General features: G+C 40.6%; 1 protein-coding gene across 4 annotated transcripts in view; it reads left to right on the forward strand.

Moving 5' to 3' along the window:
• Positions 1 to 15,353, forward strand: part of PCSK5 (proprotein convertase subtilisin/kexin type 5) — a 296,986-nt gene that overhangs the window by 56,258 nt on the left and 225,375 nt on the right. For all 4 annotated transcript variants that reach the window (XM_005297736.4, XM_024105417.3, XM_042850577.2 and 1 more), the window contains one exon: positions 7,959 to 8,072. In XM_005297736.4, the coding sequence (XP_005297793.2) occupies positions 7,959 to 8,072 (114 nt within the window). The remainder of the gene's footprint in view (positions 1 to 7,958; positions 8,073 to 15,353) is intronic.

Raw genomic sequence — 15,353 nt, forward strand, 5'->3', positions numbered from 1 at the left:
GTTTGTGGTTTTCATCATGCTGATCACATAAAATAGTCAATCACCAAATCTATTAAATTGTTAAGTTCATTGACTTCAAAAAGACAATGTCTATTATCAAAAGGTGATTCCCGGGCTACCCACCCCAGTAAGTGAAAGTGTTGCCTGTTGGCCAGTTCCACCTTTCCCCATGACATCTCCCACTCACTCATCCAATACAGCCATCCAAGTTCATTGCTTGTTTTGTGACATTTCCCAAGACTCTTGTCCGAGGTGGTTCTCTCTCTCTCTTTCTCTGTTTAATCTGTTGTGTTTCTAAAGTCCCTGTTTCCTTGGTAGCTGAGCAGCTATTTCTATTTCCAATTTACAGACATAGGCTAGGCTTAGGTGAATGGTGGCCTGACAGTTGGACCTATGAGTGCATTGGGAATGGCATGCACATGCAGTCTGTCGTCCTAGACTCAAGGCCCACATATGCATGTTTCCAATGCTGCAAAGCTAAAAGGATAGATTTTAGTGTAAAACCCAGTCCCTATTCATAGTTGGCATTCACTGTTTTTTCTTCCTGTGTACTCCTCCCTTCTCCCTACATAGGGCATGATTTTGCCTTAAGTTTGTCTGTAGCTGTTGCTATTTACCTATCACATTCACATGCACTGTATTTGCCCAAAGAAATAGAAAATGTAAACAACACATCTCCAATGCCATTTGAAAACTAGAAAATATTTACTGCAACAAACCCACCAAAGTGATATTAAAAATAATTACAAAACCCTCAATCCCCAAAATTGGCCCATATTACAATTTCCAGTGTTTTGATAAACTTCTTAGAAAGCTAGACTTGTGAAAGATTGGTGTGGTTAATTTTTTTCTGATTAAACATATTCGGTATTCTGTTAATTAACAATTAGTTTTTTCCTCTCTTGACAACTTCTTTTGTTCAATCACTTTCATTTTCACTGTTCCTACAAGACAAATTGATTACACTGAATGAGTGAGGGAGTAAATTGAGAGAAAAGTGTTTCACTGTATGAAAGATAACATCTCATTGTTTTGTTTGGCACCTCTTTTTTAAAAGGGCCATTTGCATTAGCTCAGAGCAACTTGTATTCAGCAGCACTGCTTGCATGTCAGTAAAGAAGAGCAATATTGTGCACAGAACAACCCTGTAAATGCTGAGATGAGGAGACTGGAAATGATGATTTTTATTTGAAGTAGTTTGGTTTCCAATCTGGCTTGGCTTTGATTTCTAGACATTCAGGAAATGGAACTTTCGGAGCTGAAGTCAATTGGAAAATGTGCACTGTTCCCCCTCAGCTAAGTGTGACTTTATGGAAATGTTAGAATGCACCTCATTGTTTGCATACAGTCTCCTTTTGGCAAGAAGTAGGAATCTGTATAATCACTTACTCCAGAGATTTTCCTTCAAGGACTAGGGATAGGAAGTGTGGACTGGACACTTTTTAAAAGGAAACATTTTTAAACAAATGAACTTTTTTCATACAGAATCAGATTCAGTCAAATCCATACTATACCAGCCATTGGGCAGTGAAGTGTGTGCATATATATGCATAAAACGCTAAAGGGAAATATATGGCAGAACATTTAAATAACTGCTGAGTTTTGATCTATTCATCAGTATTACAACACAGGAATCAGACAGTTTAGACAAGACCAACTGGCAAGCTTTCTGTTCACTAAGGAAAAAGCTCTATTGCTCCATGGAGTGAGTACTATAGAAGTGATAGTTTCTGTAAATTAATGTCATGCCTCTAATGCACCTGAACTCCTCTTCTGGGAAAATGAGTCTCCTGTGATGCTTTTAATTACACTCCAAATGAGTGTGTTGGTACATCCTCGATGCAATTATAAAAACAGCTATTAAAAACAGATCCCAACAGAGGGTGTTGATTAAAAAAATGCATAGGCACCAATGGGAGGAGGACTGTGATTAGGCACAGTATACCGGGCCGATTTTCCTCCGCCTGGGCTCCTTGTGTTGTCATTTGTGTCTGTGCAAAGTGCACCAAATCAAAGTGGTAGCATTTTACAGCCACTTTGGGATGTTATAAATGCCTACCCATGGAGCAAGAGAGGGACAAGATGGGTGAGGTAATACCTTTTATTGAACCAGCTCCTGTTGGTGGAAGGTACAAGCTTTCAAGTGACACAGAACTCTTCTTCAGGTCTGGGGAAGGAAAAAAGAGCTTCTGAGTTAAATACAAGTTGGAACAGATTGTTAAGAGTAAGGAGTAACACATTGTAGGAGACCACTTATAGGGTTACATTGTTATGTAAAAGAGGTTTGAAATGGGCCATTAAGGATTAGCAGGTAGATATGTTACAAATTATTGTAATGAGCTATAAAGCCAGTGTCCGTGTTAAGTTCATGGTTTTTGGTGTCTAACAGCGTTATGCATTTAAGTACCCAGACTCACCTGTTGACGGCCCTGTGCAGGTTTCCTTTGTGGACAATTACGGAAAGATCACATATGGAGTCATCACTTTATACAAAGTGTTCACAAATGGGTGATATGGTATTTTTGTATTTTATCGTGTTTCTGTGTGAGTTCATTTGAGAGTGTAGTGAGTGTCTGGTTTCACCCACATAGTTGTCATTGGAGCATTTAGTGCACTAGGTTTGGTACACCACATGTTGTGATAGGCATGTGTAGGACCCATGGATCTTGAAAGGTGTATTGTGGGAGGATGATATTGATCATCGTAGCATTGGAGATATGTATGCAGGTTTTGCATCTGTTTTTTTTAGTAGGGTCTGGTACTGCTTTGAGTTGGTGTCCTGGTCTCTAGAGAGCTTTCTTCTTCTGATGAGCTTGGTGAATTTGAGGGGTTATTTGAAGACCAAAGACGGGTTTGAAAAAGATTTAGTTCAGGATGTGGTTCTCATCAAATATGAGTTGTAATTTTTTGATGATACCCCAGATGGGTTCTATTGTAGAATGGTAGGTGACAGCTAGGGGTGTGCAGGCAGTGTTTTTTTCCCCCTATATTGAAGCAGGTTCTCTTGGAGTATTTGGGTGGCCCTTGACATGATGTGATCTTTTTCTCTGGTGGAGTGTTCTTGTTTGATGAAGGTGGTTTTCAGTGTGTTTAGGTGTTTATCCTGGACTTTCTCTTCAGAGCAAATTCTGCAACATCTGAAAGCCTGGCTGTAGATAACAAATTTTGTGGTGCATCTGGAGTGGTTGCTGGATCTATGGAGGTAAGTGTGGTGATCTGTAGGTTTCTTGTATGTAGTCATTTGGATGGTTCTATTGTTGACGCTGATCACAGTGTCCAAGAAGTTGATGCTGGTGTGAGAGTGTTCTAGCGAGTTTGATGGATGGCTCGTGGTTGCTGATGATGTGGTGGAAATCCATTAGGGATTTTAGGTCTTCTGTGCAGAGGATGAAAATATCATTAATATATTTAATGTAGAACGTTGGTTTCATGGAGGATTTTTCCAGAAATTCTTCCTCAAGTTGGCGTATGAAGAGGTTGGCATGTTGGGGAGCCACTCTAGTTCCCATGGGTGTTCTCATGGTTTGGACATAATGTTTGTAGTTAAAGATAAAGTCACTGTGGGTGAGGATGAAAGCATTGTACATTATCTTGTAGGTATTTGAGGCAGGCAATGATGCCGTCATGGTGAGGATATTGGGGTTTAGGGAGGTCACATCTATGGTGGCAAGGATGGTGTTCTGGGGAAGTTGTTTATATTACAGAGTTTCTGGAGGAAGTTGATAGTGACTTGAAGAAATCTGTTTTTTTGTGTGGTGAGTGGTCTGAGGCTGAGTTCTATGAGTCCTGATATTTCTTTAGTAACAGTGCCATGGTCAGATATGATCAGTCTGCCTGGTTCCCTTGTTTGTGTTGCTTGGGAAGCTTGTAGAAGGTCTCTGGAGTGGTTTAATGGAGGTGAGGTTGTAGAGTGTTTCTTGCAGTTGATTGGGGAAGGATTTGATGGTATCTTTACATTTCTGTGTGAATAGTGGTGTGGGGTCTTCTTTTAGTTCTTTATAGTAGGTGGTGTCAGAGAGTTGTCTGTTGGTCTCATTCACATAGTCATCATGATTAAGGACTTCTTTAGCACCCTTTTTTTCTGTTGGTTTGATCACTATCTGGTGGTTGGATTCTAGGGACTGTATAGCTATCCTCTTGGTGGTAGAGAGATTATAGTGGATGTAATGTTTATTGAGGATTTCACTGTCAATTTTTTTCCTCACACAATTATTTTAATGATCAGTGTGTGGTTTCGTCCACTGGGGGGTGTCCAATCAGATGACTGTTTATTCATATGACTGTTGGTGAGGATGTGGTTGTTGTGGGTGGTGTCATCTTTACTGTGAAAGAATTCCTTGAGGTGGAACCAGTGGAAGAATTCTTTTAGTTTTCCACATGTTAGTATAGTGTCAGCTTCTGTGGTGGGGCAGAAGCTCAGTCCTTTGGCGAGTACTGGTCCTTCAGTTTTGGTTATGGGTAGTCTTGATAGGTTAATGATGTTGGGGTGTCTTGTAGTGTCCATATGGTGGGTCATGGTGTCTTGGTTTCTCCTGGAGGTGGTGTTCTGTTGGTTGTGGAGTTGTTGTAGTTGGTTCCACTTTTTGTTTTTGTGTTGGATTGCTGTCATCAGGTTTTTTTAGATTGATGTTTTGGGTTTCCTGCATGATATCCAGGTAGGTTTCCTGATTTTTTCCTTCCAGTGTGTGGGAGCATGTGATCATTTGATGTTTGCAGTGGTCCCTTTTGGAGTGTGTAAAGTGCAGGAGACGGCTCCTCAATTTTTCTGAGGTCCTTCTGTAGAGCTGGTCAGCATTTTTGAAATACAAGGAGCAAGTCAGTGGAGAATCAGGCTCAGTGTATCAGAATGCATCGTTATGGTGCAATGATGGTGTATATGTATCTGCTGTATATATGTATTTACAGTTTGGTTTTATGGTAGGACAGTGAGCTATGTCATTTGTCATTCCAGTATTTTGACCTGATCTTGCAAGCTTCAGAGCACCTTCTGCAAAGTGCTCACATCATCAGCTCTGACTTACTTCATTAGGAGTGAAGGGTGCTCATCTTGCAGGAGACATTTATATCTCTCAGGTCTGATCCCAGTGATAGACAAATAGGTTCTTTAAAACACAATTGCTAGCTTCTTTTGCCAAACACAGTGAATTGTTTCCTGAAACAAGCTCCGTCTATAGTATATTGAAATGCAAAACCCTCGTGCTCCTAAATGTTGAGAACACTGATTTACAAATGGGTTCAATTTTATACATAAAAATCTCTCTATGTGCTAAGTAATTGCTCTGGGTCCCCGGTGGATGGGAATGGTGCAGTGAGGGAGGGTTTATGATTGCTGGCACTACGGAATTGTATGATAAGTGTTCTCAGTTATTTGATCTGAGACAAAATAAACTAATTGTACCTTTCGAGAGATCTACATGCAGATTAGTGTTGAGATCACATTGCTGTATTTGTTAATAAAGCTTTCCGCCTTCACAAGCACTGTTATTTTGCATTCACTTTCAACTTTTTTATGGTCAGCAGCAGAGTGTAAATGTTTGTGCAGTGTAGACATCAGAGATCCCTTGTTATACTGAAAATATGACTAGTCATAAGCAATAATGTCTAAATCAAAATAAGATTTGGAGGTTGGGTTTGCATAAGCCTTGAAAATCTTGATTGCTTATCTGGCGGTATTGAAGTTTCACTCCTCCCTGACCTCAACAAGTCAGGGACAGATTAAGACAGGTTCATGGTCCAAGGGGACCTAGTTTGCAGTGAGTCAGCTAAGGTGCAGCATGTGTGACCTTGTATGTGCTAGGGAGTGTTGTTTTACATAGCAGGAAGAGTTGGAAAAAAACAAGGATCCATTATCAGGGTCTGGAAGAGAGAGTTCATGCCACCAATAGGGGGCTGGGAGGGAGCATCTGTTGAAGATCTGTGGGACACCAACTTTTTTGATAGGAGAGAGTTTAAAATAATGTGGCTCTGGGTCCCATTTAACCTTATTCTGTCTCTCTTCTGTGTTCAGTAATTGCCATCAGTAGAGACTCAGGTCTTTGGCCCTCTCTCTTGGCATCTGGCCAGCTACAATCTATATGTCTTGGATGCTCCAGGAATTTGCTGCTTCAGAGGTGCCCAAGTATGATTGCCTGCCTTCCCTTTCTGAAGGAAGCTCCTCAATGTGTAATATTTGAAGGCAGCAGACAACCCAGTAAATATTCCCAGGCTTGCTGAGAAGTCCATGAGATGGATTTTAGCCAAGCCAGGCATCCTGTTGGAAGAGGAAAGAGGTGGCCAGAAGAGAAAGGGGACTTATCAAAACTTTCTCAATTCCCTACCACCCAGAGATATCGGAGGGGTAGATTTTGGAGGATTTGACAGAGAAAGGGGACTTCAACTTGCTTACACAGCACCAACCAGCTCCCTCCTGTTCTGTGTCCGTTGACATCACAGCTCTTCCTGTAGAAACCATGCTGCTACTGCTGACCCTGAAGCAATTCTCAGGTAGCGACGTTGCTTGGTGCAGAGGGAAAAACTATGATGTTATCACAGTCCCCACACTGTCCTCTACCACCCTATGGAAATGGTACCCCATAGAACTGCCTCACAGAAGGGATTCCACAGGTTCAGAGATGCCTCTTTCTCCTCTCACCATGATCAGAATCTGGAGAGTCTGCATTCCCTGTTTTCAGAAGCCAGGGAAGCATGGGGCCATCAATTCTTACTCATGAATAACTCCCCTTATAATAAGTTGGAGATTTGCCTGGCTTAAGATCTCAGGATTTGAACTAGAATTAAGAATGCATGGTTAGAGACATTTTTCTGCTATGGGAAAACATTAATATTGTCCCTACCTAGTGACTTTGAGCTGGAACAAGAAAATAAAGATGGGCTCTGAAAGTAAAGTTTATTTTTGTGCGTGTGTGAGTGTACATGCCTGGGAATCAGGAGTGCAAGGTGCAGAACAGGCTGTTAGCAGGTGATGGCTGCCTTTCTTTCTTTGGAAGATGTGAATTGAATTTTTTTATATTTTTATTCTGTACCAGCAGTTCAGCAGCAATACGAGCTGTCGGTAAGCCACAAGCATGCAAGTAAAATCTGGGTTTGACTGTGGATAGTTTACAATATTTACATTTATAGCAGCAAGTTCCCATTTAGAAAAGTTAATGGTATTGGGGGGGAGAGGGAAAGCATTACAAATTAATATCTGCTATGGACTGGATGTCACCTTTGGTATCGCTTTTCTGAATGTGTTCAGAGTCTTTGATGAGGTGTCTGTCAGAGAAGAAGCTTAACTTTGGAAGCCTGATTTTGACCTTGATCTCTTCTTTCATTTATATTTTGAGCTTCTTGTTGTAATTTAACCTATTACCCTGTACTCTGTTGCTTTTTCCTGGGAAGTACTTTAATTTTACAGAAAATACAGTTCCTGAAAACTGAGTGAATCGTGCCAAATAATCTCATTGCAATGAATTATAACTTATTTTTTGGTCTTTTCATGAGGTTGATTCAGATATTGGTTAAACAGAGCTTTTTAATACATTTTAGTATTAGCAGTTGACAACTTCAATAAAGGAAAAAGAAAAAAAGAAAAACCCTTGGAAATCCCATTCATTTTTCTTTTGAGTAACTGTTAATCTTTGTGTTTATAAATACAAAATGGGGTCAGTTTATTATTTTTTATTACTATTATTAATAAAGAATAATAAAATATGCAATGGCATTGTTCAATAGCTAATGAAGTCCTGTTAGCAGGGGATTTAAATAGTTGTGCATGGCAACCTGTAGTACTAACTAAACTGGTATATTTTCCTGCGAACTAAATGACAAGGTGAGCTTTGCATTCCCTTTGCCAAAATGAACACTTTAATGTGAAATAGACGTGGACTTCAGTAATGGGAAACTTCCCAAGATTGCTCACATTTCTTGATAATCTCCATGGAACTCTAACACTTACCAAATATTTTTCTTGTTGGCAGGTGGAGTGGATACAACAACAGGTAGTTAAAAGAAGGATAAAGAGGGATTATAAACCTGGTGGTACTCAATCCACTTATTTCAATGATCCCAAGTGGCCAAGCATGTGGTACATGGTAAGTATAAAGGCAGCCATTGGCTCTGATTCATGCTAATCGTTTAGTTGCTCTGCTATGATCAAACTTTCTTTTTAGTTTTATGTGGACTAAGGAAGGGTCTGTAAACTCCTTACCAGTATAATGAGTGCTTCCTATTGCGGTGCTCTTGGGGAATGTTTTATTATAGAATAAAGTTTCATCAGTGGGGAGGGGAAGGGACATAACCATGGTCCATATGAGGAAGGGGAAAAAAACCCTTCTGGTCTGGGTGCCCTGCCTCCAAGACCCCATGTGCTACAGATAATTCCCATTGACTCCAATATCAGTTGTATCATGAAGCAAGAGAATGGAGACCAGAATTATGTCTTTGTGACAGTAGTAGGCACACAGATATGGTGTGTTAGATAATGAACTATTCCATTCGACCCTGGGTTGCTTTTTGTCTGACATAAGAAATACAAGCAAACTTTTTTTTTTAAAAACATGTAACAGTCACAGTTAAAGCTTGGACTGAAGATCTTGGCTACCCAAACAGATTTTAACTATGTCCTTAATTTGTGTTGCATGGCCTAAATTAAGTATTTTAGTCTTCGTATATCCAGGCTTTGGAAGAAGGGAGAGTCAAATTAGGCAAATGACTGCAGTTTAATAACAGGATAGTCATATTTCCCAGTTCACTGAAAACTTTGCCTATGGTAAACCATCCTGTCTTCAAAGACACATGTTTGTTAGGATATAAATCACACATCCAAAGGCTTTAAAGAGAGATTAAACTAATATAGGACCAAATCTGACCCTGGTCAGCAAGTGAGATGGAGCCAGGCCACTGCCTAGTCCTATTCTGCAGTAGGATGTTTGTGAGGCATAGTGGAGAAGGACCAGGACAGTTTGGAGAGGACATTTGCTGGGGCCAATGCTTCTGCTCCTTTGAATAAGAACAGTATGGTCTTCAGGTGATCATATATACTACCTGTGTTGGCCATTTCCACAGTTATGAGACCAGCCTTTTGGATTTGTGTTGTGCCCGCCATTACAGTCTTGATCTCCTTTGCTAGTGCTCTGTTGAACACTTGGTAGGACTCCTGGCCCTGCAACCCTCTTTCCACACAAGGTCACCCATGTAGCTCAGATGAGAGCAGGGCCCTAAACTGAAGTAAGCGTTTTGAGACTTGATGGCTTGATTGTCATCAGACTTGAGGGGAAAATGTACATTTTTGAAACTGTTATGTAAGAAGATGTTTAATTTTAGGATAGATACATTTTCAGTGGAATATCATCTCTCTGCTTTTAAAAATTGCAATTGAAAAACAAAAAGGACACAGACCAAAGGTAATTTGCAAATAACAGTATAGTCCGAGATTTTGAGATGCCTTATCTTCAAGCACAGATAAGAGTATGTGCTGTATGGGTAGGTCACCAATCAGGATAGGGAGTGACTTGGGTATTGGCCCATGGTTCCAGGGTTGCTGGGCTTTGATCAGAGACTATGCAATAACCAGACTTCCCAGATTTTTCATATATTTATCACTGAACCTTATCACTGACCCTTTGAAAGGCACATTGTTGTCCCTGACTCCAGCATGACTCTACTTACTGAATTTCTGGCATAATTTTAAAATCTCCTCAATAAGCCTTGACATACAGTAGGGGCATATTTATGTGTATACAATAGGGTATTTTCAGTTAAGGGCTCTTGACTTTGGAACTTGCTTCCCTTTTTGGTCCAGCAGACCTGAATCCTTTGATATTATGGGCATGATGCAAGGTCCCTGTTTTCCCAGGTTCTTGATGAGGAGGTGGGTTAAGGAATGCATAAGTGGGTTCAAAGAGGAGATATTTGTGACTCCTGATAGGCCGTTAGGATCCTTTTTTATGTGTACACTCAGAGCACTCAATCGGTGCAGTTTAAAACTACCAAGAAATTAACTAAGTATTGAAAAAGGATGGTCAAGTCTCTTGAGCTAGGTGTATAGTATGTTTTGGTGGAGGCTACCACAGTCCCTGGGAACTCTCCAGTTTAGTTGCAGGGAATCTTTCCTCCCTGGTTATATATAATTTCCTTTCTAAAGCCTCCTATTGTGACAAACAGTACTTATCCTGGGAAGGCTGGATGTGATGTTTGCTGGGCCCTGTCAATGCTGCGGCTTGGCACTGGAAGGGAAAAGGGTACTTATTAAATGATGGCTATTATACCAAACAGATTTTGATAGAAACCACTCACATTGCTCAATGATTGCGCTATACTCACTAATGAAAGCATTTTATTGAATTTTTACTAGTTCACAAAATCATATAAATTGAGTATAGGTGTAAGTATAACTGCAGGAAAACGATTCTGCTATTGGATATAGCATATAGCATGATTCTCCAACTCCACCATAGCACTGCTGTCCATATGCCACATATGAGTGTTGTGTCATGGGAGTAAGGCAGCTTGTTCTTGCTACCCTGTGGTACATGTTTGTGGTTACCATGATACTGGCAGTGGAGGAATTCCAGGCTCTCCTGGCCTCTGCATAGAAGTGCAAAGTAGTAGTACTATTTTATTTATTATGTTAACACAGGTGGAGAGGAAGCCCTCAGAAAAACCTCAAAGGAATAATTAGGGCTCCAAGACCCAGATCCTACAAAGACTTACTTATGAGCTTAACTTTAAGCAGGTGAGTTGTCCCATTGAGTTTTGTGGGACTACTCACCTGCTTAAAGTTAAGTATATGTATAATGTTTTGTAGGATTAGACCCAAGTTCAGAACCCACATTTTATGTACGGGTGTGTTTGTGTGTGTGCTTGATCCACAATTTCAGGAAAAGTTTAATTAAAATAAAAAGTTTAACAAACAGAATCTCTTCTCTGACATGGTGGGAAGGATCAAAGGTGGATATTTCCTACTCATGAAAGTCAAGATAGTGGGGCTGGGAGAACTTAGGTTTTGGGAGACCCAAGTTCAATTTCCTGCTCTACCACAGACATCCTGTGTGACCTTGGGCACGTCACTTAGCCTCTCGGCCTCATTTCTCCATCTGTGAAATGGGGATAATACCCCTTCCTTACCTCACAGAGGTGTTGTGAGGAGAAATACATGAAAGATTGAGAAGTCTTTGATATCTACTGATGAAAAGTTCTATATAAGAACTAGATATTATTATATTATGTCAGGCTAGGGATGTTAATACTAGATATGTGCACTGGACAGAAATTCCATTTTATGAAGGATTTTTGGATTTCAAAATTTGGTTTTGTCCTAAATCAGAGGGAAACATGAACATTTCTAAATTATCCATGAAAGACAATTCAGGGGAAAAAATATTTGAAATCAATCAAAACATTTTGTTTGGACAAAATCAAAATGTTTTATTTTTATTTGAACTTTTAAAATTGTATATTATAATACAAAGTATAATACAATAACAATTGTATATGATATTACAAAATAAAATATTTCTAAAAAATTTGAAACATTTCATTGCTAAAATGTTAAAACAGGATGTTTCAACAGTGTCTGAACTTCCCCCGCTGTTTTTTCTCTGAAACGAAATTTCAGCAAAATCAAGGTGATTTTGTGAAGCATTTCAATTTTGATGGAACTGCATTTTCAGAACAGAAAATAGTTCTATCAAAGTTTTTCTGACCAGCTCTAGTTACAACCCATTTGAGATCACATGTTCACTCCTTGAGGCTATAATTTCCTCTATGCTTTCTCTATCTGTGCTTTCTAAATTTTATTGCAAGTACTGTACTGAAATGACAAAGTTTGTTTTAATGGTTCATTGTGCATTTTGAAAAAAGCATTTTTATCTGAAATGTAATACATTTTCAGTAACTCTTTGTTGATGCTGTTTTCTCTGGATCAGAGTCATGACAGGACCTTGTCCCAGCCTTTTGGAGCACGTGTATTTGTCTTTATTTGATCTATCTAATTTGTATGTTGATTTAGTCCCCATCCTATCAGGACACTCACGGTGATGTAGATAGATAGAGTTGAATAAATGACAGTAATTTGTGATATTACTGGAGTGGTAACAATATACCACTAGGCAGGAAATTCTGATTGCCATAAAGGCTCAGTTAAAGAGGAGGCAACCATTAACAAGTATTGAATAAATGACCTCAGAGCTGTTTCAGGTCATTTCTAAAACATCCCCATAAGACTGCATTTGTGATTGTAACTTCATCTCTATATATTAAACTCACTTATCTTCTCTGGTTGTCAGAAACAAACCAAAAAGAAAGGGGGAAAAAACTCTGTATAGAGCTATCAGTCATTGCTACACCATAGAGAGAGGATTCTAGGTTGCTAGCTACAAACTCCTTATTATGAAAGCAATAAAGTACTATCATTTGCTGGTACAGATTTTGATTAATGAGTTACAGGTTGAGATTGATACCTTTGGCCCTTGAACTGGTCTAATCTCTAGCAGGGCTGTAAATTTCATTGAGATTTGTTGACACAAGATCTTTTATCTATATACTATGTCAAACAAACTGTTTGATTAATGTCTTTCTCTTCTCTCTCTCTCTCTCCCTCTCCCCCCTCTTACTTTGCTTCACAACCACAAACCTGGTCATTTTAATGAGTAGGAACTAAGAAAATGGTATGGGCTTATTTGAGTGACATCTATGCCCAGAAGTGATGGGGTGATGATGTGGTGGTGGTGGGGCGCATGCCTGCTGTCCCCTTTGATTCATCACAAACCTGAGATGTGTATCCCGTGAGATATATTTAAAACAAATATTCCACCTCTGTATTTTTCAATGTTGATTCTAAAGATGTTCCTAGAAAGTGAAACTTAGAAACTGTTGTAATTCCTTTCACTTAGGGCCTGAGCCTCTAAAGCAGTGGTCTCCAAACTGTGGGGGAGGAATGTTTGTGGGGGGCATGGCAGGGCCCAGGCCAGCCCCCACAGGGAGTGAGGAAGAGGCGCCATCCAGCCCCACTGTGCCCCCAGCTCTGCTCTGGCTCCAGCTCTGGCCTGGGCCCCAGCTGAGGCCCCAGCTTTGGCTTCCAGCCCCAGCCACAGCTCCCCCCTTCTGACCCTGGCTCTCGCCCCAATCTCAGCCCCCAGTCCCGCTCCCAGTCCCAGGTCACAGGGTGATGCGAACAGTTCACATTACAGGTGGGGGTGGGGGCAGTGACAAAGAGTTTGGGGACCACTACTCTAAACTTCCAGTGAGAGTAAGGAGAGTAGAAAATGCACAGCACCTCACAGAAGGCACTCATTACCTGCAAGATTAAGTCCACTGTGTTTCATTATTCGAGAGCCCAGATATCTGTGTATGCTCTTGTGTTATGCTTTCTAATAGTGAGGAAAAGAAAACATTAAATGCTACTTTTCTCCACCTTGAGACAATACTACACCTCTACCCTGATATAATACGACCCGATATAACACGAATTCTGATATAACACGGTAAAGCAGTGCTCCGGGGGGCGGGGCTGCGCACTCCGGCGGATCAAAGCAAGTTCGATATAACACGGTTTCACCTATAACGCGGTAAGATTTTTTGGCTCCCGAGGACAGCGTTATATTGAGGTAGAGGTGTAGTTTAAAGAATGCAATATGTTTTCGTTACCTGAACCTGTCAGTTCTGATGAATCTATAGCTAACATGGCGGAATATAACCTTTCTTGGATGAATGACACATAATATCTAATCTGATGGTCACAGCTCAAACATTGCTCAAGATTGACTTACACAGCTGGGAATTGGTTTTGTCTCAATTTATACCAAGTAAAGAATAACTAGAGACCATGTGCCTTGCTTTTGCTATGACCTGGGCCCCATACGAGTTTAGGGTTTGGAGAGTGAACAGTCCAACATATTACCCCCACAGCTCACCTGTCTATGTATCATTAGTTTAATACCAAAAATATCTACAATATTTCATCTCTTTAATTCTTGTGGATAAAATATGCAGACTGCTCATAATTGTTCCATATTGAATCCATTCACATAGCCATTAAAAGGGGTCACAGTCATCTGCAAAATTCCACTGCTGTCTGAAAATACTTTACCTTACCTGTGATAATAGTCCCACTATAACTGGAAGGGATTTGAGGAAAAATGTTTCTCTGTGCATTTGACAGCGTAGTCAGATTCATAGTCAGATTCACTCTTTCTGCTGCATAGTCAGTTGGTGTTGCCAGTTTCTTCCGGTTTGTGTTGGTTTTTCACATGGCAACCGGGGAGAGAAAAATATTTTTAAAAATAGGAGAATGTGTCTGTAAAACCTCAAAAATGGCAGGAGGACTGAGAGACAGGCGTAGTAAGCGAAACTATTTTTAACTCATTTTTTTAAAGTTTACTAGATTTCAAGTTAGGAGTGTCTCCCTAAAAGCTATGCTTTGCCCCCTACAGTAGATATCTCCAGAGATAATGAAATGAGTCTGATTCCACTGTAGGTGAGGTGGATTCAGGGAGCCCATATAAAGGGTCCACCTTCCCCTTCTTCACTAGACAATCACATTGAGTTAGAATATGACCTCCAGGAGTTGTGTTAATTAAGATGATGCTGACTATGACTTTTCAATCAATGCAGAAAGGGGCAAGCCTTGTTCAGCATTGTCAGCTTGTCACAGGTAAGCCCTATCAATACTATTATTATTAATTATAATTATTAGACAAGCCCTCTGTGCCCAAGGTAGAGGTCTCATTCATAGAATCATAGAATATCAGAGTTGGAAGGGACCTCAAGAGGTCATCTAGTCCAACCCCCTGCTCAAAGCAGGACCAATTCCCAGCTAAATCATCCCAGCCAGGGCTTTGTCAAGCCGGGCCTTAAAAACCTCCAAGGAAGGAGACTCCACCACCTCCCTAGGTAACGCATTCCAGTGTTTCACCACCCTCCTAGTGAAATAGTTTTTCCTGATATCCAACCTGGACTTCCCCCACCGCAACTTGAGACCATTGCTCCTTGTTCTGTCATCTGCCACCACTGAGAACAGCCGAGCTCCATCCTCTTTGGAACCCCCCTTCAGGTAGTTGAAGGCTGCTATCAAATCCCCCCTCATTCTTCTCTTCTGGAGACTAAACAATCCCAGTTCTCTCAGCCTCTCCTCATAAGTCATGTGCTCCAGACCCCTAATCATTTTTGTTGCCCTCCGCTGGACTCTTTCCAATTTTTCCACATCCTTCTTGTAGTGTGGGGCCCAAAACTGGACACAGTATTCCAGATGAGGCCTCACCAATGTCGAATAAAGGGGAACGATCACGTTCCTCGATCTGCTGGCAATGCCCCTACTTATACAGCCCAAAATGCCGTTAGCCTTCTTGGCAACAAGAGCACACTGTTGACTCATA

Source organism: Chrysemys picta, chromosome 6 (assembly GCF_011386835.1).
Source record: "Chrysemys picta bellii isolate R12L10 chromosome 6, ASM1138683v2, whole genome shotgun sequence".
In the NCBI taxonomy this organism is placed as follows: domain Eukaryota; kingdom Metazoa; phylum Chordata; order Testudines; family Emydidae; genus Chrysemys; species Chrysemys picta.